Raw genomic sequence first — 24998 nt, 5'->3', positions numbered from 1 at the left:
AAATTGTCTTAAAACTGCTCACTAAGCGCTGCCATGTCTTTTCTGTGTTTATAATAATTTGTAGACACAGTTTATAATAAATGACAGTCTAAATAAGCATTTAAAACTGGAGAATGAGGTTGCACTTGTCAGCCACTGTTATCTGATTTGTTCGGACTGTTTTGAATGAGAGAGAGAGTGGGAATAATAGAAGCCAATTCAGAAGAACAGTGCCCATGGAAGTATCTGTAAAAAAGGAATGCAGCAGAAACAGTACATCTATAAGATGTACTGCAAGTGGAGAGACTGAGTTAGAGATGAGTCATTAATTAACCTAACTGAATTTTCTTTCAATTCAGTTAGGTTTCAACGAAGTCAATTTTTTGGCAATAATTTCACTCTAAAGTTGGGAAACTAAGTTAATATAAGAACAGCTTCAAATTTAAAAGTAAATATGTATAAAGTTTTCATTTTCACAACTGCAAAAAGAAACTCATTCCACAATGTGAATCACAAATGGGAAACCTGAACCCATTATCCACACAAGTTCAGTACACTATTTCCTGAAAATGTAAAATGGTATAGGGTCAAGGAGCCTCTGTTAAATAAAAAAAAATCATATTTAAGAAAACATTTTTCTTAAATATGATTTTTTTATTTGTCGTCCCCCCATGGAGAATTGCTTATTTTGTAATTTAATAAAGTTAATAAAACTGGGATTGTACCTTTAATAATATGGGGTGTGCAAGCCCCCCAATATATTTCAGACCATTTTTCACATATAATAAAATAATAATCCTAGCCTGTTGAGACCTTGGGTACCTTCATATTAAACCATTATATTGTTTAGGCAACAATAACATGATTTAATTGATATAACAAGTAAGAAAAAATTCACTCAAAAGTTATAATGATGCTGTTTCTACTTAGTCCTACCATATTTGGAAGTCACCATTATTTTGAACATCTTACTATTATCCCGAGACCACATCAAACCAAGCACAAAATATTCAGTGAGGTACTAGTTTAGCATTTCAGCATTCGAAACAGATACTGCATTTATATCATGTGATTCGTGTCAGTAGTTACAGACTCTCTTCTGCTCTTTTCCCATGGGGTGTGAACTGTATGAGACAAACTGAAATTGTTTTATATTGGTTTATTTATTAATAGTACTATCATAGTGAACATGTTTCACGAGCTGACAGATGAATTTTGTAAAAAGAAAGAATTGGATGATGTTATGAAAAATTGATTTAAAAATATCCATTACATTACAAGCATTTTTTCCTCCAATGTCTATTATATTGTTAAGTGCAGAAAAGATTAACTGAAAATATCCACATTATAAACATCCTGAGAATCATGTTTTCAGATTTTTATACAAAGTAACTATTGCAGTTATGAATAAAGCTTATATAGCATTACTTATATACAGCATATATAAACTAGAAAAACATTCATTTAGCAATATTAAAATTTGGCTGTGCTAGGACACCTCAAAAAATCGAGATAAAACTGACAACCATCATTGGAAATTTTTTTTTTTTTTTTAAATTTAAATAATACTTTACTTTTTTTACAGTTCATATAATATATTTAACTGATGGGTAAAATACATACATAGTCACGGAGCTTCTCAAGATGCACATCCTAATGACTTAACCCATCTTAAGCACCACATTTTTTCTGGTTGCACTTTATGCAGGTTTTACTGTTTGATTAAATGTTCATTCAAATATCTATTATATGTATATGGCACTATAATCCCTACCATTTGTATAAACTACTTTACAATGTTTTGTAATGTTATATATTCTTTAATTCACAAAAAATATGTGCTAATGAATTTAAGCTAACAATGACAAATGTGGGTGCAAAAATATAATTATAGTTTATTATTTACAGTGTAAGTCACCTTTCATACTATACACATAAGATGCCTACTCTTTAAAAATTACAGCCTGCAGATGTGCAGTCAGTTTGACTTTTCTTGGTTATTTCAAAAGGCAACTTTTTTTCTTTTGGTTTTTTAAATTATACATAATTAAAAGATATGACTGCTGCTTCTCACTATAACCATATAAAAAACATCCATTTATATATATGACTAGAAACAGGCTATAAAAAGTAAACCTTTAACAAATCTGACTTCTGCACACAATAAAATTTCTTCTGTTTTTAAATACCAGAACAAAGAGGGAATCCCCCAATACTAAAAAAAATTGTTTCCCCTTTTTTCTTTTGTTTTTTGTACAGTGTAGTGTGATGAATAAGATGGCATACTAGAATGTCAGTTGTTCTTGAAGATGGGAATTCATCACGAAAGTTCAAAGCCAGTATTACTGGTAATAGCATAACGAAGTTTTTCTCTTAAGGTACTCTTCTTTTGATAATTTGGTAATTTTAAGAGGTTGAAGCAGGTGGAAGAAGTAGGAAGACGATTCACAGGGTCTTTCTTACGAATAGTAAAAAACCCTCTCAAGACACTGCCCACTGTATCTCCAGTATCCTATTCAGAGAAAAGAAAAATTTAAATCACTAAAGCAGAAACATATGATGCAAATAAGCATAAATTTCTAATTTCTGATGATTATTCATATTCAAGATGCATTTAAAGATCTATATGTATGCAGTATGCTTGGCAACATATATTAATGGCACATGAAGTAAAAATTATCTAAATAAATAACAGAAATGATCTGAACACAAATTTATGGCATCTCCTAAAAGTTAACCTTCAAATCAAAAGCGAATGTATTAGGGTATCCAAAAAAAAAAGAAAGGACAACAGTTGTTGTTATTTGAGGTTTTATAATGCAAGTGAAACCAAAACAATGATACAAAGAACACAAAAAAAAAAAATGCTGGAAGATAACAGTTGTTATCAAAAGTCAGACTATGACAAATTGCCATCGCCCTGAAGAGGGAAGTTAGGTTAATTAAGGGGGAAGTTATGTAAGAGGGAAGTTAGGTTAATTAATGATCCATCTTTAACAAAGTCTCTTCACTCCTCTGTCTCATAGATATTATGTTTCTGCTCCATACCACTTCTACAGATACGGGTACTGTTCTTCTAAATTGGCTTCCATAATTTCTGCCCTCTTTCAAACCAGTCAAAACACATGGCAACCAGTCAGTATCCTTTTACTGTCCAACTTCAAACTCAGACAACCAATTTTTCTTCTTCCTAATTCATTCATCTTCCATTTTCTGGAACAACTTCTCTTCATATATATTTCCTTAAAATTACAATCTATAAAAAATTCAACTCTATAATGTTGACAAGTATCTTCTCAACCTTCAAACCATGCATGGTATTACGTACTATTAGGTTCTAATGTCTTTTGTGCTTGGGATTTTCATTTAAAAAAAAAAACAAAAAAAACATAAAACCTCTTGAATTTTTGCAAAAATACTGACAAACAACTGGTTTTTTTACTAGAAAAATCAATGGTACTGTTGGATTTGTCACACAAAATACATATAAGTAACAGTTAAATTTAAACTCATTGCCAGGTATGGTAATGAGTGCTGACGATGCAGATGAAAATAACAAAATAAAAGTATTTATCATTGCCATACCACTGCCTGGTATGACAATGATAAATGCTGATATTTATAAGTGTGACACTGGTAGTTGTAATATTTTCTTTTTTCAAAGCAAGAATAGTACTGAGAGAGAGTTGATGAATATAATATGATACAATTTTGTTGATTACAACAACTAGAAATCAGCAGAATTTGTACTGTACAGAGTTCAGTAACAAAAATTCTATAGATCTAAAAGTTATAGTCTAGAAATTATGCAGGATAAAAGCATTCAGTAGCTCAAAACATAATGGTTTTGAGAGAGACATTTTTTTTTTTTTTATGAGAACCCCAAACACGAGAGGTATTATAACCTATAGTACTTAGTACCGTGCTTGGGGTTGGAGATTGAGAAGACGAAAGAAGATATTTGTTGACATTGGACTTGAACTTCTGTAGATTGTAATTGTCAGGAAATACGTATGAAGGAAGGTTGTTCCAGAAAACGGCAGTTGAATGAATAAATGAGGAAGATGAAAAGTTGGTTCTGTGGGTTTGAAGTTGGACAGTAAATGGATGTTGGCTGGTGGCGGCACGTGTTCGGACTGTTTTGAAAGAGAGAGCAGGAATTATAGAAGCCAATTCAGAAGAACAGTGCCCATGGAAGTATCTGTAGAAGAGGCATGCAGCAGAAACAGTACGTCTATGGAGAGACTCTGTTAGAGATGAATCATTAATTAACCTAACTGCCCTCTTCTGAATGGAATCAAGAAGCCTGAGAGAGGATGTGGGAACAATATTCCATGGCAGGGCGGATTTGCGATTTATACAGAGTGAGCAGCTGTTTGGGAGAAAAGTAACGCCGAGAGCGAAAGAGAAAACCAAGTTTTTTAGATGCAGAGGAAGCAATATTTGTAATGTGCTTGTGCCAAGAGAGATTAGAAGTCAGGGTAATCCCCAAAAGAGATATATCATTTTGCCTAGAAATCGGAGTATCACTAAAGATAAGCATAGGAGCAGAAGAATCCTTTTTGCGAGATATTAGACAAGATTGAGTTTTAGAAGGGTTGAAATCAACTAAGTTGTCTTTGCCCCACTGGAGAATTACCTGAAGATCGGCATTTAAGGAATTGGCAGCAGATTTTCGAGAACTTGAAGCTGATTTAGCTGGACAAGGTTTCTCAAAATGGAAAGTTGAATGCAATGTGCTATCATCGGCAAAACTATGGATAGGATTTCCAGTCAATGGAAGAAGGTCATTGATATACAAGAGGAAAAGAGTGGGGGAAAGAACTGAACCTTGGGGGACACCGGCATTAGTGGAGAAGTTAGAAGACAGAGAGCCATCTACCATCACCCTCAGTGAGCGATCAGAGAGAAAACTGGATAACCAATTACTAAAAACAGTTGGCAAACCATAAGATGGAAGCTTGTTTAGAAGACCTTTATGCCAAACACGATCAAAAGCCTTTGAGATGTCAAGAGCAACTACTTGTGTTTCACCGAACCTTTCCATTGAATTAGTCCATAAATGGGTAACGTAAGCCAGAATATCACCAGTGGATCGACACTGACGGAATCCATACTGGCGATCGTTGATCAGACGGAAGGTTTCTAGGTAGTTTAAGAGTTGGCGGTTAATTGATTTCTCCATTACTTTAGAAAGAGTAGAAGTAATTGCAATGGGACGATAATTGGATGGGAGGGATTTGTCACCCTTTTTAGGAACTGGCTGGATATGAGCAAATTTCCAAGCAGAAGGAAAAACACCTTTGGAATAAGAAAGTGAAAAAAGGCAGCAAAGAATAGGAGTAAGTTCAGGAGCACAGGTTTTGAGAACAAGTGGAGAAATACCATCAGGACCTGGAGTTTTCTTAGCATCAAGATTCATCAAAATCCTTCTGATATCCTTTTGATGGAAGACCACAGGAGGCATTGAATGGAGCGTGTTAGGAATGGTGGGAGGTGTTTTACCAAGATCATTAATACATGAGCTCAAAGAAAAATGGGATGCTAGCATGTCAGCTTTATCCTTGGCTGAAGTGACAACAGAACCATCTGGTTTGGACAGAGGTGGGCAAAAGTTGCGGCCAATAGCTTTGGCAAGAAACCAGAATGCTCGGCTACCATTAGGGCAAGAAGCAAGTTTTCTACTCTTAGCCTGTTCAAACTCTAGTTTGGACTGATTAATAACTGCTTTACAATTGTTGGAAGCTCTGGTGTAGGCAGAAAATGAAACTGAAGAATTAGAAACAAGCCAATTACGATATGCAACGTTCTTCTCTTGGACAGCCTTAGCACATTTATTGGAAAACCAAGGTTTAGATAAAGGAAGAGATTTTAAAGTGGAGTGTGGGATAAAGGATTCCATTCCTGCAAGAATAATTTCACTGACACGATCTGAGCAAACGTTGACATCAGAAGTTTTTAAACAGTAATCAGACCAAGGAAAAGAAGAAAAGAAGTCTCGCAGGTCATCCCATTTTGCATTCTTGTAATGCCAAACAATACGAGGTTGGGAATAGCCATGAGATAAAGGTTCCATTGGAGAAGAGGCAATCACCAAGTTGTGATCTGAAGTGCCTAAAGGACCTCTCACTTCAACCTTGTACTTAGAAGGGTTGTTTGTGAGAAAAAGATCAAGCGTATTGGCTGTATGATTAGGATTGTCCGGTATTCTTGTAGGTAAATGAACAATCTGTGCTAGGTCATTAGTAATTGCAAAAGCCTCAGCATCTCGACCTGCTGGGTCGGTGTGACTAGAAAACGGAAGCCAGCTGGAGTTGTGAACGTTAAAATCACCAAGGAAAATTACCTCACTGTTAGGAAAGTTGGACTGGAGAAAGTCAAGTTGCAAAGAGAGGAAGTCAAAGAGCTCCAAGTGATTAGTGGAGTTGGTAGAACGGTAGAGACAACACATGAATTTTACACAATGAGGTAGAGAGATTTTAAGCCAGAGAAGATCAAAGAGAAGAGATTCCAAATTGCCAAGTCTCTGACAGGGAATATCAGAACGGACATATGCACAAGTACCACCTTTGAGGCGAAAAGAATCATACAGCAAATAATTTGGACATCTGAGATGAGCAGTAGTTGAATCAACTGATAACTGAGATTCAGTCAGAAAAAGTACATGGGGTTTGGAAGACTGCAAGTGGAAATGGACATCGTTGAGATTAGAATTGAGACCACGTATATTTGTGAAATGAATTAGGAAGTCCTTGGGAGGTTTAGATCTTTTCGCAGATAAGCTTGCTCTATTATTTTGACAATTCATGGTGTATTCAATAGTAAGAAAAAGTGGGTGGGACATGCTGTATGAAGTAACGAAATTTTTGGATATGGCGTACATGTGGTAAGAATATACCCAGATCCTTGACATAACGTGGCCTCAACAATGCTCCCCGCATACACACTACTCGGACTCCCTCCAGTCACTATCTGGCAGAGTAGAGGTAGCAAGATTATACACTAGCTGATCCGGAAGCTTCCTAGAGAGTTACCAATAGGTTCAGTCCGGTGTACTAACTAGCGGCCGGCCTGCGAACACCGTTTTAGAGCCTCGAAATGTAAGGAATATTGGATTTCGCCACAACATTCATCGTAACCTCAAAAATCATCAATCATACTGCATGATGGAAGGGTTGGCCGGAACTTAGCTCTAGAGACTAAACATGGGTTCCACCACTTCAAGCCTCCAATAAGCAAAGTGGTGGTATTTCACCGGTTGATGAGAGTCATCTACCACCTAGTACTGCCTGGTAACATAGAGGGGCGGCGTTCCTCCATGTGGTGTGGGCGCCACACCTCGACCCCTGCTTACGTTGGTTCACACCTGGGTGGTTACCCACCATGTACTTGTGCATGAAGGTTATACCCAGGATTACTAACAGTCCCACCATCGTGAAGGTGCAAGCAGAGGATTTGGCTGTCATAGACCGTCTGGACTTCGCCGAAATTGGGTCCACTTTGACTTGAGTGTCACCCGAATATCAGTTCCATCAGTGTTTTAGACTCCCAGGTAGTAGCAAGAACAGCTTGTCTGGCATATCTGAGAGAATGTCTGTGACAACCTCAAGGGACCATTGGTATGAGAATAAGGGACATGGTATGAGACCTCAAGGGACATGGTATAAGGGACCTCAAGGGACATGGTATGAGAATAAGATTTATAAATGAATGAAGTTTCTAAATACAAGTTGCTAGTGGCCATTACAGCTAATTCTGTATTGCAAGTATCTGTAATGGCCATTTCAGAAAGATCTAGTTGTCAGTTACCAAGTAAGTAGTGAAGACATAAGTTGTCCAGTTCATTCATTGAAGGAGAGGTGGTATACAAGTTCTCAGAATCTGGAGTAAACAGATAGCTGCATGCACTGAGTTTTGTTCTTTTATCTTCTTAGAAACCTGACTGCTAATTAGCTATGCTTTAGAAAAAATTATCACACAAATGCCTTTTGATTTGAAAGCATAAATGATGATCTTAAAGAATAGACAGGGTCATGATCCTCAACATAAAGACTTTAAACAGAGGATGTGCAGTACACTTCACATCCTCTGTTTAAAAGGGGAATGCGGTTTGTATGTTTATGGGTTTTATGGTGCAAGGGCATAACGTTCCTAACTATGGTGATGTTAAATACACAGTTTATGTATATAAATGTTGAAGTTCACACTGTGTTGTACAGTTGTATCCGTTTAAGGAAATAAACAATTTTGGCCACGTGTGGGGTATCTGCCAGGAGGTCAGCAATACTGAAAGAAATGTTCATCCTGGAAAAAGAGGTAAACATAGCTTGTCGGTCATTATTGTATTTAGGGCAATCAATGAGTACATGTTGGATAGTGAGCTGAGTGTTGCAGTTTGTACACAGTGGTGGATCAGTGCCCGCAAGATGATAAAGATGTCTATATTCATAGACATCTTTATCTATTCATTCATTGAAACTACAAAAGTACTTACGATAAAGATGGGTATGGCCTATTTGTAGTCAGGCTAATATGACTTCTACATGCCTGTTTTCACGCATACTGGATTTCCAAGTTTGAAGACATTTCATTTAGTTTGCTGCCAACTTGACTTTGCCAGATGTGTTGCCCTTTTTCAAGACACCGCATCTTTATAAATGACTTGGTCTGTGATCGGTATACTGAACGGTTGATCTATAGGATCTGTAGCAGTTTTTCCAGCTAGATCAGCACGTTCATTTCAAGAAATTCCAACATGACCAGGAATCCAACAAAAGATAACTTCTTGTTTCTTCCTATTTAGCTTAGTCATTGTATTCCAAATCTGTATGAATAAGGGGCTATCATGATTTTTATTCAGTTGTATAGCACTAATGGAATCGATATATAGATAACAATGTTAAATATATTTGTTGATAAGGTTAACACTATGAAGATAGTACAGAGTTCTGAAGTGTAGCTGCTGCATTCAATGGGAAGTTTCTTGGCTATGGTAAGGTTGGGAAATACTGCTGCTGCACCCACATGGGTGCCAGTTTTAGATCCATCCACTCTGCATGCTGGGTTCTCAATGAAGCATGAATTTGCAGTATGTTCTATTGGGATACGGTGTATCCCAATAGAACGATGATGTGAGTCAAAGGTTGCACAGTGGTATGATACATCCATGGTGGGACTGTACGAGAAGCAGTAGGCTGTATCATGCCAAGGTCAATTTGCTAGTCACTGAGCAGGGAATGCAGGCATATCCCTGTTGATGGATTTTTAGATGGGTACGCTGTATAAAGGTTCTCCCATTTGTGTGAGAAAAAGTCCATTCTGAGTAGGGTTGTCTCATTGCCCTTTGAATTTTGCTGCATAGTTTAACAGAAGCATCTGTCTGCATAGATCTAAAGAGGTTTCAGTTGCTTCAGCAAATAAGCTCTGGACTGGCTATGTACAGAATGCCCTGAGTGCAATACAAAGAAAACTGTGATGTATGGGATCAAGTCAACGTAAGGCACTTGATCTAGCAGAGCTGTAGACCACAGAGCCATAGTCTAGACATGTCCGTATTAATGCATGATACAAATGCAGTAGCATGTAACAGTCGGCTCCCCATGTTGTGCCAGATAGTGCTCTTAAGATGTTTAGCTTCTTAAGGCAAGTAATCCGGAGCTGTTTTATATGTTCAAGGAAGGTAAGCTTTTGGTCAAGAACCACACCAAGAAAGTGGACACTATGAACCACTGCGATCATTTGATTTTCTAGGTGATGTTCTGGGTCTGCATGTAGGTTACGCTTCCTACAGAAGCCCAACAGTCTTTTGTAGCGAGAGATGAAAACCATTGTTTTGGAACGTTTTCACAACTTTGTATATGGCACCATGCAACTGTCTTTCTACCATTCGCATATTAGGTGTATGACAGGAGATACTGAAGCCATCAGGATACAGGGTAGTGGACACTGTGGTAGATCCTGTGTTATAGAGTTCACTAATACATTAAATAGGATGGCATTTAGTACTGAACCTTGTGGGACCCCTTCTTCCTGGATAAAATTGGAAGATAACTAGTTGTTGACTCTAATTTGAAATGAGCGATGATGGAGGAAGTTTCTGATAAAATCTGGCAGGTTTCCGCATAGTCCTAGATCGTATAGGTTTCGTATTATATCATAACTCCAAGCTGTGTCAAATGTTTTTTCTATTTCAAAGAGAACCATGACATGGTGTTCTTTTCATACAAAAGCATCACTAATGTTTATTTCTGCCCTGATGAGTCAAGAGTGGATCTGCCTTCACAGAAACTGCATTGTACTGGAATAAGAAGGTTGTTTTGGACTAGAAATCAGGTCAGGCGGGCACTGATAATTTTTTCCACGACTTTGCTCATACAGCTGGTGAGTGCAATAGGTTGGTAATGTTGTGCATCTGTAGGACCTTTTCCTGGTTTTGGAAATGCCAAAACATAAGCGTGATGCCATTTGTCTGGGAAGGTATTCTCTTTGAAAATTCTGTTATAAAGAAGTAACAGTGTCTTAAGGGCTGGTTCAGTAAGTTGTGCTATAATGATGAAGTGTATTCCATTTGGTCCTGCTGCACTGAGTTTAGTGATAGCTAAAGCATTGTGCAATTCCGACACTGTGAAGATTGTAAGCAGCACTAGATGCTGATTCAAAGTTGATGAAATGTTTCTCAGCCTGTGACTTGTGTACCTAAAAAAGGAGGTCTTTAAGATGTCGTGGCTGAGAGTTCCATGAACAATTTGCGATGCAATCTCCACTGGTGTTGTAACATCACAACCGTTTACAGTGAGTATGGGAAGGCTGATGCGTGGATGTTTAGAGTTACATATGGCATATTTCTTCCGCTTTTCTTCCAGTGTTGCTAGTTGCTTGTATATATCCCATTTTGCTTTGAAAAAGTTCCATTTGGCAGTTCTGTTAGAAATGTTTCTATCAATCTGGCATATCACTAGGTAAGGGTCACAACCCAGTGGATTTCTTTGGATAGTCCATCCAAATAGAGGATATATGGATGCTGAGCATAGAGAGACGTCAATAGCTGAAGTAGATCCTGTAGGTAAATGCGTATAAGTGTGTGCACCATTATTAAGAGTAACCAAATTGTGCTGGTCAAGTAATTTTTCTATCATTTTCCATGTTCTGATTTCCTCATAATGGATGGTGACTACTGAGGTCCCTTTTAAGTACACAAGTCACAGGCTGAGAAACATTTCATCAACTTTGAAGTAGGGTGAAGTAGGGTTGAGGAAGTTGTACCACTAGTTCTTCTAGGTCATCATAACTTAAATTTTGATTAGGGGGCAAGTATATTTCATTAATGTTGACTTGTACTGCAACTGCCTCAAGGTTTGTTTTTAATGGGAGTAGTTTGGAGGGTATTTGGGTGTTGTTTATCAATGCTGCACCTCCGTGTGCTAAATTGTTCAGATTGTTTACAACACGATCTTGCCGATGAATTGTATAGTTCCGGAGAGAAAGCTATATGTGGGGTTAGGTTGGTTTCCTGTAAGCAGAGAGCAATATGATCATATTGTGAAAGGAGATCTTGGATATGATTTAAATTGCTGCGATATCCTCTACAGTTCCACTGCAGAAATGTAAGCATTAACTGGGTTTAGTAGAACCCTCGATTTGTTTTCAAAGGGCTGAAGATTTGTTTTACTCAGGTTTCCCTTTCCCCTTCTTTAGAAAGTATGGTTTTCCTGTGTCCATATTCTCATCAGTGAATAGTTCTAATATCTGCTCATCTTGCTGTGAGCTATCCTCTAAGTCCATGCAATCTGTTTGGTTTGTATCAGCAGAAGTAGGTTTGTTTGTTATTTGGTTTTTAGGAGCATTAGCAACTAAGACCATATTGCTCCGGGATAGGCGGTGGTCATTCCCTGACCTTTCTGCATCCTCCGTATTTGGTGGTTACGGGCTCGAACCCTGGTCTAATCAAGAAGCGTGTGCTACGCACTGCTGAGCAGAAGTAGGTACTGTAGTGTTTTGCTGTGGGGTGACATCTGGTTGTACGGTAATCGGCATATTTATAACTATACCTTTTTAGTTTTCTGTTTGGTTTAGTGGAACGGTGGCCAATACTGACCTTGCCGAATCAGATAGTGATTCATCTGGTAGTATGGTTACCACTGATATTTGTTTTTTCATTACATGAGCATATGTTGGTTTATTAGTATTCAAGGATTGGTACAGATTTTTTGGCCTCTTGGTAGGTAACATTGTGTTCAATTTTGTATCGACATATGTGTTTTTCATGTTTCTAAAGGGGACACTACTTGGAAAACACCGGATATGCTTCTCTACAATTTGGACAACTGGGTGTTGTAGCTGTGCAATCAGTATTCGTGTGCACAGTGGATCCACGTGCGGCACAGGCAGCTACTCCTCTGCAGACTGTCTGTGAGTGCTCAAACTTCTGGCACTTGTAGCAGCGTAAGGGGTTTGGAATGTACTTTAACACGGCAGTTAAGATAACCAGCTTTGATCACTGTTGGTGGTTTAGGGTTATCGAAAGTGAGTATTATGTTCCAAGTAGGAACTAGCATGCCATCTTTCTTTGTCATTATTCTTCTGACATTGATGACCCTTTGATCTTGTAGTTCTTGTTTTAACTCTTCATCTGACACGTTCATGAGGTGTCAGATTCGGTGATGACACCTCTTGACGTGTTCAGAGAAACGGTGACAGAAGTTCCACCAAAAGTTTTTAGTTTTAATAGTTGCTCAGACTGTCAAGCATTGGAAACTTCAACCAGTAAGTCTCCTGATCTTACATTACAAACTGTCATGGGGGTACCTATTATGCTTTCTAGGCATTTCTGCACTAGAAATGGCAAGTCTGCCAATAGGTTATCTTGAGTTGAGTGAATAATAAGGAAAGTTGGAGTTCTGATTCTGGTTACATCAGTCTTCGACTGTTGTTTTCGCCCTGTGAGGGTCTCATCTATGCACCCAGTGCATTTCTGGTTCTTAGGAACTGTTTGCTTCATTTTGACCTGGAAGGGAGAGCTTTTCCCCTCCAGCTTACCGACCCCACCACGTTGAGGAAGGAGCAGTGCCACCTTTGTGACCAAGTGGTAGTGGGTTAGTAAATAAAAGGAAAAACTAAGAGAAGAAAGAAAGGTTTCTTTTATTTCTGATCTAGTAAAGTGTTTTCTTTACTGAAAACAAGGAAACAATTTTATTTTACCAAGAAAGAGTGCAAATTTAGTGGCAAAGACACTTGATTATTTTACTTAAGTGTGATTCAACAACCAAAAACCTATATTCTTTTCTAGCTGCTGAATTAGCACAAAACGGAACAGGAAAATAATTAATACACAGATTTAATCCTAAACTGATATTCAAGTGATTTAACCTCTGATTCAAATGTCTACCATTCCATTGAAATGTTGGTGCTATTCAACAGTCCATGCTCTATTGCAGAATTATACTTTAACATTTCATTACGAAAGAATGAAAAAACAAAAGTTTTACCTGATCATCACTAACTTCCACACAACGTATAGAAAATGGTGGTTCAAGGTGTGCAAAGCCTAGGAGAGGAGGCTTAGAACAGCTAGTTACAAACTACAAACAAAATGAAGAAATTGGTTATACAAGATTTTAAATCCATCCAATATACATAAAATTTTAAATATATTTATATTTTGAATGCCAATTTACTAAGGACTACATATAACTAGATATCTAAAGCTAGAGATGAATATAATATTAATTATGTAAAACAAAAAAATCCTTTTTTTTTAAGTTAAAGTTAATGCTGGTTTTTTTTTTTTTTTTTTGGTAGTTGTTGGCGCATAGGCTTCTGTGGCCATAATGCACCTCCCAAGGTTTTTGCAGTACTCTGATCCAAACCCCAGGCAGGAATCGAACCCGCGACCTTTGGGTTGCTAGGGTTAATGCTGGAAGCTGAATACTTGGGTGACTGAATGATTTCAGTTTCAGTGCCACACAAGTCCTGCTGCCTAGGTTTATTATTAGTTTAACAGGCAAAATGATGCAAGAAAATGAACTTATTCTGCATCAACCTCCCCATGACAAAAAAAAAAAATTAATAATCCAATTCTAACTCAAACCTGTAAGCCTCTACCTCAACTAAGTTGCAAGGCAACTTATTCTAATGATTCAAACATCACTCTGCCGAAGATAATGTCATGAGATCTGATTTATTCACAAAATTTTATATTTCTTATCTTTGTTCTTGTTTCAGAAGCGAAAATACCTCTATCAAATCATCTAGTTAAAAGACCCTGGAGTCCACATCTTCTATGATGTTCCTCATAAGAATAATCTTTAGCATGCCGAAACAAATCCAGTTTCCTCTTTTTCAACCCTCCAGTTGAAAAAGAGGAAACATGCTAACATTCTATTCTATGTTAACATGGCTCAATGTCCTTTTTTAGGTGAGTCACCCAGACCAGTACAATATTCCAAATGAGGTCTGATCACCATTTTAGAAAGAGAAATAATAATACCCTTCTTCCTGTTGGCAAAAGCCCTATGATCGGTGAGAGTACACAAGGAGCCTTCCTTACCACTTGCTTACACTACAAGGAAAATTTCATATTCCTCGCATCATAATCTCTCTCATCCTGACCATCTTTAATTATGTGACTGGTAGTCCATACGATTTCTTTTCTCCAAATGCAAAACCGTGCATTTAAGAGGATTAAACTTCAGTTTTCATCTTTCAGACCACATGTGTAAATGATCCAAGTCATCCTTGAAGCTGCATAGCCTGGTCCTATTGCCACCTATCACCAAACTTCCCTATATATCCTCATCAGTATCACTGAAGGAAATCAGAATTAATGGGAGAAGTTCAACACTAAACCCAGAGGGACTGCTCACTGCATTAATTCCCTCTGAAGAATATCAAGAATTTTATCAGCTGGGAAAAGGAAGTGATTATCCTAATGAATAAGGCAATGTATAGGCCACATCTTCAGCACTGCATACAGGTCTATAGGCCTCATTTTAAGAGGGCTGTCGATATGTTGTAATGGCAGAGAAGAAGAGCAACAATGAAACAGGTTCAAAGAAAGGTAATGAGACTGGTGAAAGGAATAAAAGGTGGTCTTACGGAGAAAGGCTTCAGTTCTGCAAATTGACATCTAGAGACCAGGCACCTGCAAGGTGACCTGATTGAGGTGCTTAAGGCTGTGAATAGACTGCAAAATTTCAATGCTGACAATTCTTCCTCTTGCTCAGATCACACACACGAGGGAGCATAAATTCAAATTAAGGAAGGTTGCAGGATAGATGTGGGGAGGTTTGCCTTCAGAGAGCAGGTGGTTGATTGTTGGAACAAACTTCCATCTGCTGTTATGAAAATGTGTAGTTTGAATAAATTCAAGGAAGAACTAGACAAATTATTAGAGGGGATGGAGTTCAGGTGATATGGAAAGAAGGGTTTTTGATCTGTAAACATCTTTGGCGGCACTTACTAAATTTCAGATGGTAGTAAAATCAATTTGTCATGATTTTGCGATGTGGAAATGAGGTAATTTGACGTCATTTCTGTTTTATAACAAAGAAAAGGAGATCTTGGATGTGCTCAGAGCTGGCATAAACCAGCTGGTTGCAGAAAAACATTTATGATTTTGGGAATACTACTTAGATGGTTTTAGGCTAACCATTGCCATCTGTGGCAGAAATCTTTTGGCAACCAGAGAAATGGACATCTTGAAGGCAGCAATCTTGGATGTGCTCAGAGCTGGCATAAACCAGCTCTGAGCACATCCAAGATCATCACATTATATGCACTTTGGCTTTGCCAGTTGAAGTGCATTGTAGGTGTTACAGTACCCATCTGTATTACTGAAGTGGTTGTATATTTCCATCAAGAGTCGCATCATAAACGTTTTTCTGCACCCAGCTGGGCCGGTCAAGAATATTTGAATCGGTTCACAATTGGGATATCCTATTGCCACCTTGGGAGATAAAATACTCCAAATTACATGTATGAGTAGAATCTTTTGCTTGTCATTGGTCATTCTCATTAAGTTGCAGATATCCTTGTTGGTCATCATCTTTTTGCGTTTCTTTGCAATTGCACTGAGTAGGTTGAGCGTGGCAAGATGAATTCTCATTCATCTCGCTGTTTGGATGACTGTAAAAGTTTCGAAAGAGGTCTTCTTCTCACAGTCATGTTACAAGGCAGGTCATTACTGCATGCTTTGTCAGGGTCAGCGTCGTCATTGTCTTGACACCTTCTTATATTTTTCAATCGTTGTAACAATACAAATATTTGTATTGTTGCAATCTTACTATTCAACAAATGGGTAATTAGGCAATTGGCCTAACCTCTTCCAAATGTTGATTCTATTTATCCTGTTTATCACTAACACTGATTCGGTAGAGTAAGTAGTGGGCATAAGCATAAATTACATCGTTCATGAATTCAGTTCTAGCTATTCAAAATTTAGTAGGTGTCATGAAAGATGTTTACACATAAAACATCTTTAGTGAGTACAGGGTACAGACGCGACCCCCCCCCCGTTTTTGGGGTGATACTTTATGAAACTTGCTCTCTTGCATCATATTCCGCCACTACTACTAGCCAGAACTAATAATAATAATAAGTTCTACTACTACTAATAATAATAAGTTAACCATAACGGCCATTGCCCCTGGTAGATATAGAAAGAAAGAAAACCATGAACATACAAGAGATGACAGAATGGGAGATTTGGGAGGAAGATGTACAACAGTCCCACAACTCAGAATAATCACCTGAGAGGGCATAAATTCAAATTGAGGAAAGACAGATGTAGGATAGACGTGCGGAAATTTGCCTTTAGCCAGCGGGTGGTTGGTTGGTGGAACAGACTTCCATCCCTTGTAGTGGAGGTTGATAGCCTAAATAAGTTTAAGGCTCAGCTGGACAGATATTTTGAACGAACAGAGGGGTGAAGTGGAAGTGGGTTTTTTTTTTTTTTTTGGCTGATGCTGCATAAGCTTGCTTTCTTGCATCATATGCCTCTACTAATGCTAATGCTAACTGGCAAACCCCAGGAATAGATAACATCCATGACTACTGGTACAAGAAGTTCAGCTGCACACACACACACACACACACACACACACACACACACACACACACACACACACACACACACACACACACACACACACACACACACACACACACACACACACAGGCACATAATGGAGCAGGTTCATCCAGATAATAATACACCCTGATGCAATCCCAGAGTCTCCAAATCAAGAAATCACCTAAAGGCAGACAAAGGCACCACAAACCCAGCAAGGTAGAGATCAATCACCTGTCAAACAAAAATGTACAAGATCTTAACCAGCAGAATGTACAAGATCCTAGCCAGGCAGCGAAAGGGGTGTAAGTAGATGAACAGAGGATGCAAGGAGCAATTGACTAGTTATGGAAAAAGTCTACAAGAAGCACCAAAACCTGTACATGCCTACACTGACTACTGCAAGACCTCTGACTCCATGCCCCATAGCTGGCTGATACTAACACTGAAGATCTACAAAGTCAATGCAACACTGACCCTTCCTAGAAGCAACCATGGCAAAATGGAGGACAACCATCAAGGTTGAGAACATCAGGACCAGACCAATACCCATCAGAAGAGGAATCTTCCGAGGTGATGGCCTGAGCCCACTATGGTTCTGTCTAGCACTCAACCCACTGTCCACCATGCTCAATAACAGCAAGTATAGATATACAGTAAGCGCTGGCTATAGTGATCACTGGTTATTAGAATCAGCCACTTTATAGAATCAAATTTCAAAGAACCGATTCAAATCGATAAAATGCACTACGCTTTCATCATTTATTAGAATCACATCTTCGGTTATAAGAATCAATTTTGAATGCCTCTGTGATATTTTTCTAAAGCACACACTAAAGGTCACAACTATAAAAACAATTTGCAGTTTTCGGTTTATTGGGATTTTTTATTTTTACAGCCTGTTATAAACAGGTGGTAAACTCGATCTTATTGCATTTGCGATAATACCAATAGCTGAAATTCTGTGTATGTTTATGTTATTATGGTGAAATGTGTTTCTCCTTCACTGAAATCTTCAATCATATAAAAAACATAAAATTTTTTTTCAGAATCTGCTCTTCATTCCCATATCTAAACTTCATAAACTTTTTTTACTCCGTAACAATTTGCGTGTGCCGTGTTAGTTCCTATTTGTTCGTCCCTTGTGCTTTGTTATTGATTGACACTAATCTTCTTTCATTTTTCTTTACTGTGTTTTATATTTTACTACCCAGAAAAAAAAAAATGTCAGTGAACAGGAAGAGAGTGAATTTGAGTGACAGGAATGAAGTTTCCGAAACCTGCATTAGCAACTGTTTAAAAAAATGTGGATTAATTAATGATAGTCAACTAAGTCATGATACTGATCGCGTTGAAAAACCTGAAGATACGGGTGAACAGGAGTATAATGATTGGGTGGACACAGATGGTGATCTTCAAGTTACTATAGCTTTAACAGTTGAAGAAATTGCCCAGTCTGTTACTGATACTTTTGCCAAGTAGGAGGAAAATGACGATGAACCCGAATGAATTACAGTTACAAAATGGCAAAATCATGAAGCTATAGCCATCCTGAGGAGAGCGTTGGAAGAAACTGGTGCAAGTGATCGTGAATAACCCCAGGAGCTCAACATCTGGTGAGTTTGGGCTTGGCACACCCAGGGTTCCGAGTGGATATCATCACTCTTCTCTTTCTTGGTGATTCCCTTCTACTTCTGACTCTTGTTCTCTCTCTCTCTCTCTCTCTCTCTCTCTCTCTCTCTCTCTCTCTCTTTCCCTCTCTCTCTCAGGGTAATAATTCAAAAAAATTTTTTTTTTTTTTGCTGGCGCAGCATAAACCTCAGGCTTCCTTGCACCATATGGCTAATAATAATAATAACACAGATTGTTATACAACATTGAAAAAACTATCAATGGACTTTGTAGTGATAATTTAAAGTAATCTAAAATAAGTGAGTACTGTATTTGAAATTATAATCATATTACAAAGGTTATGTTTAATTAATACGTATATTAATTAAGCTATGCACGTGGAGTATTTTTATTTTGCTAACCTGTAGACAACATTCATACAATTTTCACATATCATTTAATTGGTAATAAACTTTTGGTAATAAAGTGTAATTTAATGCTTCATATCTTTATTTTTATAGACTGTAGATAATATTTGTCAATTTTTGCTTATTAGAATCGCTGTTTATTAGAGTAAAAATTCAATTTCGAACGTGATCACTATAACCGGTGCTTACTGTATATGCCCTAAAAGAAGGAAGGAAGGACCTGTACACATTCTCACCCGATATACGAATGACATCAAATTCTAGATGTGCAACTGAGAATCAAGTTAGCCAAAACATTCGTTTCCCCCCCGGTAGATCTAAAAAGAAAGAAAACCATGAACATACAAGAGATGACAGAATGGTAGATTCGGGAGGAAGATGGACAACAGTCAAAGAGTGATTAATGGCCATTAGATTGAATAACCTACTGTAAAACAGGATCTGCTTTTAAGGAGTCAATATGGGTTCTGTCCTGGACGTTCCTGCGAGGATGCTTTTCTGGACTTTGTCTCTTCAGTTCAAAACTCGGTACGTAAATATACCCTGGACACTTTCATTGACTTTGAGGGCACCTTCGACTCCCTTTGGTGGGAGAGCATCCTGGAACGTCTGCGATCGGCTAGGTGCTCCAACCACCTTTACTTTTTAATCCGTAATTACTTTGCCAATAGAACCATAATAGTCAAGGCTAAACATAGCCAAGTATCAAGATCAGTATCTAGAGGGTGCCCACAGGGCTCTATATTGGGTCCTTTTACATGGAACATGGTGCTGTAGCAGCTCCCGATCTTTGATAATGTCAAAATAATAGGGTATGCAGATGATCTCACCATCTTGGTAAATGGTAACTCTAGGGCCGATCTTGAAACTACTGCAAATTTTGTTCTCTGGGATCTCTACAATTGGATTGAAACCAATAAGCTTAAAATTGCAAAAACAAAGATCATGATTCTTGGATCAAAGTTGGATATTTCTCGTCTTCTGTTGGTCAAGATCAACAATATTCGTCTCCCCATAGTTAAAAAGAACAAGGTTCTGGGAGTGGTAATTGATTCCAGCCTCAATTTTATTCCTCACTTGAAAAAATTATCATCTAAAATACATAGATTTACTGGTGCAATTGTGAGGGTGCCCCGTGTCGAATGGGGTCTCTCTAGAAAAAACATTAAGGATCTATTACAATGCAGTTTTCCTCCCTCCGGTCACGTATGCTGCCAGTGTGTGGTTTCACAGGGTACAGCTCAATCACTTCAAAGCAAAACTCGCCTCCTTGAAGAGAGCCGTCTTGTGATGTATAATTAAGGCATGCAGAACAGTCTTGATACAAGCTCTGCAAGAATTGGCAAGAACATTACTTTTAAATTACCATTAATTACCAGATTGAGACCTAATTTCTTGGAATAACCTTTTTCCAACCTTCAAGATGATAGTAAAAGAGAAAGAAGAAGACTGTGGAACAAGTTAGTTAATATCTGGCAGTCTCGAAGGATGCAGCTCTTTTTGGTTAAACTACAAAATTTATACCACAAGTTTCATTTCTCCTAGATAAAAATGTTCGATTGTGGTTCTGCACGGATATATTTATGTCCTGCCTGTTGACAGGACATGGATTGATGAACCAGAGTCTTTTTAGGTTCAATTTATCACAAACAGACCTCTGTTCGTGTGGATCACCAGAGAGTTGGGATCACATCTTGTATCATTGCTCCCTGTATGACAATCTCAGACTTCCTCTTCATATACGTACTAATTTTCAACCATGACAGGAGTCACATCTGATTCTTCAGGCTTTTGCTCAAGGTGTATTTCTTCAAAGCCATTCAGTGTTGACAGATCTCAACAGGATGCAGCACAATGGTCCTGCTGATGCATAGCTGGTTAGATCTACTTTAATTATGGTTATATAAACTCAAATCCTCAAGAAGTGAAATTTTTTCTCGGCCTGCAGACAAAATTAAGTGCTTCTCTCTCTCTCTCTTTTTTTTTTTTTTGTTTAGCAGCATCACTACTTTCTTTCTATTATGTATTTATTTATTTATTATTATAATTTTTTTTAGGAGCACCACTACTTTCTTTTATTTTTATTTGTTTACTTATTTTATTTTATTATTTTAGCAGCACCACTTTCTTCTTTCTTTTCATTTTACTTATTTTTATTTTATTTATTTATTATTATTATTTATTTATTTTTGTATTATTTTTATTATACTTTTATTTTATTTTCTTCTACTTCATTTATTATTTAATTTTTATTCATTTCTTTTCCATATCCAGCACCATGGGTGGTTCCTTCCCTCTGGAATAGGCCCCCAGAGGATCCTGGCCTACCTTCTGGCAACACCAGGTGGATCAGAATCTCTTTTGAAGTATGTGCTTTACATGGACTGGCCCACCTTCTCGTGGCGTAGACGACTACTCGGAATCACCTTTCCAGGTGACTGATGCTTCTGGGTAGCCAAGCGCCCAAAACAGAACTCTAGGAGCTGCCCTTGACATATACACATGTCCACAACAGTCAATCAGGAATTCCCACACACAACCAGCAAACCCCAGGAATAGATAATATCCACGACTACTGGTACAATAAGTTCAGCTGCACACATAAGCACATAATGGTGCAAGTCCATCCAGATAACAATAAACACTAACACAATCTCAGTCTTCAACTCAAGATATCACCTAACGTACCTGAAGGCAAACAAAGACACCACAAACAGTAATCACAGTGTGCTGAAGTGGGATTTACTCAAAGAGGTAACTACCATCAAGGGTAAATGGAAGGGTTTTTGCTTTCGTAAAGGTGACTACGGTGGTCTGAGACAGTATTAAAATTCTATACGGTGGGACCAACTGATGTTGTTACCAACAGCAAATTCAAAATGGGAAGCATTCAAAGAATTAATCTTGGAAGCTACTAGGCTTTTCATACCAACTAAGAAATATTGTTCAAGGTTTAGGCCTAAATGGATGTCAGATGAACTATTTAGACATGTGGCAGAGAAGAAAAGTGCATGGGATACATATAAATTAACATGTGACACAGAAGCCTATGATCAATATAAGCTGGTCTGTAACCAAATCAAAAACGAAGTTAGGCAGGCAAAGGCAGATTATGAGGAGAAATCATTGGCAAAGGATGCAAAAAAAAAAAAAAAAAACATCAAAGAGTTCTTTACTTATGTAAACTCTAGAAGGGGATGAATCACATTGGTCCACTTGATATCGATGGTTCAACTGTAAATGATCCTGCTCAGGTAGCTAACAAACTAAATGAATATTTAGCATCTACATTCACACGAGAAGTTATTCAGGGAGGGGAATGCCAGCAGTGTATTAAACTCTGGCAGTAAGCTAGATAATAACTGAGAGTAAAGTGGAGGAGAAATTGTTGTAGATAAACATAAGAAAGGTACCTGGGGTGGATGGAATCTATCCAGTTATATTAAGGGAGGCAGCAAAGGAAGTAAGCAAACCTTAGCCATAATTATGAGAGCTTCCTTGGATGCAGGGGAGGTACCCATGGACTGGAGATGTGCAAATGTGACAAAATCCACAAAGGAGGATCAAAGGGAGACAAAGGTAATTAGTCAGTCCTCGTATAGCACAATAATTGTGTTCCTATAAACCCTTGTGCAATATAAATGACAGGCCCTATGGGAAAAATAGGGTTAGGTGCCAACCACCCAAGGTTGAACACACATTTGTAACCAAATCATTACTAAACACAATAAATAATCGTAATAAAATACGTAAGTATTTTTTTATGACTATTAGCTAATAAAATATTGCTAATGCTTTTGTTTCTATCGTAAGCAAACTTGTTCTTTATTTGATTTTCTATCCAAACAGATGACAGCTGTTCCATCTCTTCCAATTCTTTGTGTCTTGATCTAATGGATTTTATTACACTTTTGAGTTGTACCGGCTATGAAAGTTGTTTTTTTTTTTTTTTATCTGCATTCTTTCTAATTCTCACCATTGCCTCATTTAGGCCTGTAGCACATGCAATATTACATATTCTTTCATTTTGCTCAAAGTGTTTCACAATTTCATATTTTTTCTCTAACAGAGGCGGACTGGCCATAAGCCTTACCGGAGAAACCACGGTGGGCCGGAGGCCAGAAGTGTGATTTTGGCCATAAACGCTAGTATGAGGCCGCTACAAATTTTTCCGGGTAAGAATTTTTGACCCAGTCCACCTCTGTCTATCGATATTGTTATTCTTTTTCTCTCTGAACCTGTAGTGTCTTCACCAGGACGCTTCCTTTTTACACCTTTTAACTTTTTTACACATTTTTAGGGAATAAAGCACAATTACAAAACGAGGAGGCAAGCTTGATACACATAAACAAAGCTGTGCGCATTTAGCAACTGAATAAACAACACCATAAAGGCAGACACACCATTAACACCTCACTAGCTCACATTTTACTAAAGCACATTTCTGGAGGTTACTACCATAAAACAATAAAAACAATTTCCAGTTGTGTTTCTGCTGGTGGAATCTGTTACAGACTGGTAGTAAATTCGATCTAATTGCATTTGTGATAATACCGATAGGTGGAATTGTGTGGGTTTTTACATTATTATGGAGAAATGTGTTTCCCCTTCACTAATATAAAAAAAAAAATACTTTTTCAAAATCTTCTCTTCATTGCTATCGTGTTGCGTTCAGTTGGGGTGATTCCGCATTCAACTGCCGTTTCTTGTAAACACAAAGGCAAATCGTGCATAAGCAAATTCAGTTCGTATTATATACGATATCATTCCCCTATTTATAAATTGCGTATGATTGAATTCATGTAGTGTAAACACGTGTTATACGAGGACTGACTGTACAGACCTGTAGTTTAACTTCTGTTCCAGGAAAATTAATGGAGACACTGGTTAAAGAAGCATTGCAGGATCATCTAGACAAGACTTCAGTTATAGCTTGAACACAGCATGGGTTTGTTAAGGGGAAGTCTTGTGTGACCAAGTTGATTGGATACTATGATATAGTCACAAAGAAACTGGATGCAAAGAATAATTTTGATATCATATATTTGGATCTTAGAAATGCTTTTGATACTGTTGCACATGGAAGACTGCTGCACAAATTGGAGCAGTGTGGCACTGGAGGCAAATTGCTGCTATGGATAAAGGGATGGTTGAGTGGGAGAAGACAGTGTGGTAATCAATGGACACTGCTCTTCATGGACTAATGTTATTAGTGGAATTCCCCAGGGTTCAATGTTGGGTCCATTGTTGTTTTCTGTATTCATTAATGGTATTGATGATGGTATATCAGGCTTAATGTCCAAGTTTGCAGACAGTAAGAAGGTTGGAAGGGTTGTTAATGATACTAATGACAGTAAGCTGCTGCAACAGGATCTAGAAAAGTTGAGCAGAGGGGCTGAGTGGTGGCAACTGAAGTTTAACATTGACAAATGTAAAGTACTGCATATGGGAAGCAGTAACCCCAGAATAACGTATCAACTGTGTGGTACTACACTGACAGTGGTAGAGAGTGAAAAGGACTTGGGGGTAATTGTGCAGGCAGATATGAAGTTTTCTGAACTGTGCAGATGGTCTGCAAGAGTAGCTTATGGTATCTTGTCAATGATAATATTTAAAATAACTAAATGCACAAGGCATAATACATTAAGAGTTTAATATCTATATAATATCGGTGTGTAGATACACCATAGACAAGTCTTAAAAAAACTACAAAATAGTTGTTGTGGGCATCATTTGCTCTTTCTCATATTGTGCTCTGCCTTCACGACGAGTTGCCATGATAATGCACTACCTCGAATAAGTAACGCTTCACTAATAGAGAAGACTATTGTTACTTATTCTTGGTGAGTACCACCACCCAGACATGTTTCAAGGCTGTTGGCCTATCATCACTGGGTGGGCAGGTACCCTGGTAT

At 37.8% G+C, this 24998-nt stretch overlaps 1 protein-coding gene across 3 annotated transcripts in view; it reads right to left on the bottom strand.

The window, feature by feature from the left end:
- Positions 1 to 2193: 2193 nt before the first annotated feature.
- Positions 2194 to 24998, bottom strand: part of LOC150076551 (ubiquitin-protein ligase E3B) — a 711739-nt gene continuing 688934 nt past the window's right edge. For all 3 annotated transcript variants that reach the window (XM_090387665.1, XM_090387666.1, XM_090387667.1), the window contains 2 exons: positions 13464 to 13556; positions 2194 to 2491 (listed from right to left, as the gene is read on the bottom strand). In XM_090387665.1, the coding sequence (XP_090243791.1) occupies positions 2300 to 2491; positions 13464 to 13556 (285 nt within the window). In that variant the 3' untranslated portion in view covers positions 2194 to 2299. The remainder of the gene's footprint in view (positions 2492 to 13463; positions 13557 to 24998) is intronic.

The sequence above is a fragment of the Mastigoproctus giganteus genome, chromosome 13 (assembly GCF_048544385.1).
Source record: "Mastigoproctus giganteus isolate SK-2022 chromosome 13, ASM4854438v1, whole genome shotgun sequence".
Lineage (NCBI taxonomy): Eukaryota > Metazoa > Arthropoda > Arachnida > Uropygi > Thelyphonidae > Mastigoproctus > Mastigoproctus giganteus.
The sequence above is the reverse complement of the archived record's forward strand: the minus strand, read 5'-3'. Positions and strand labels throughout refer to the sequence as shown.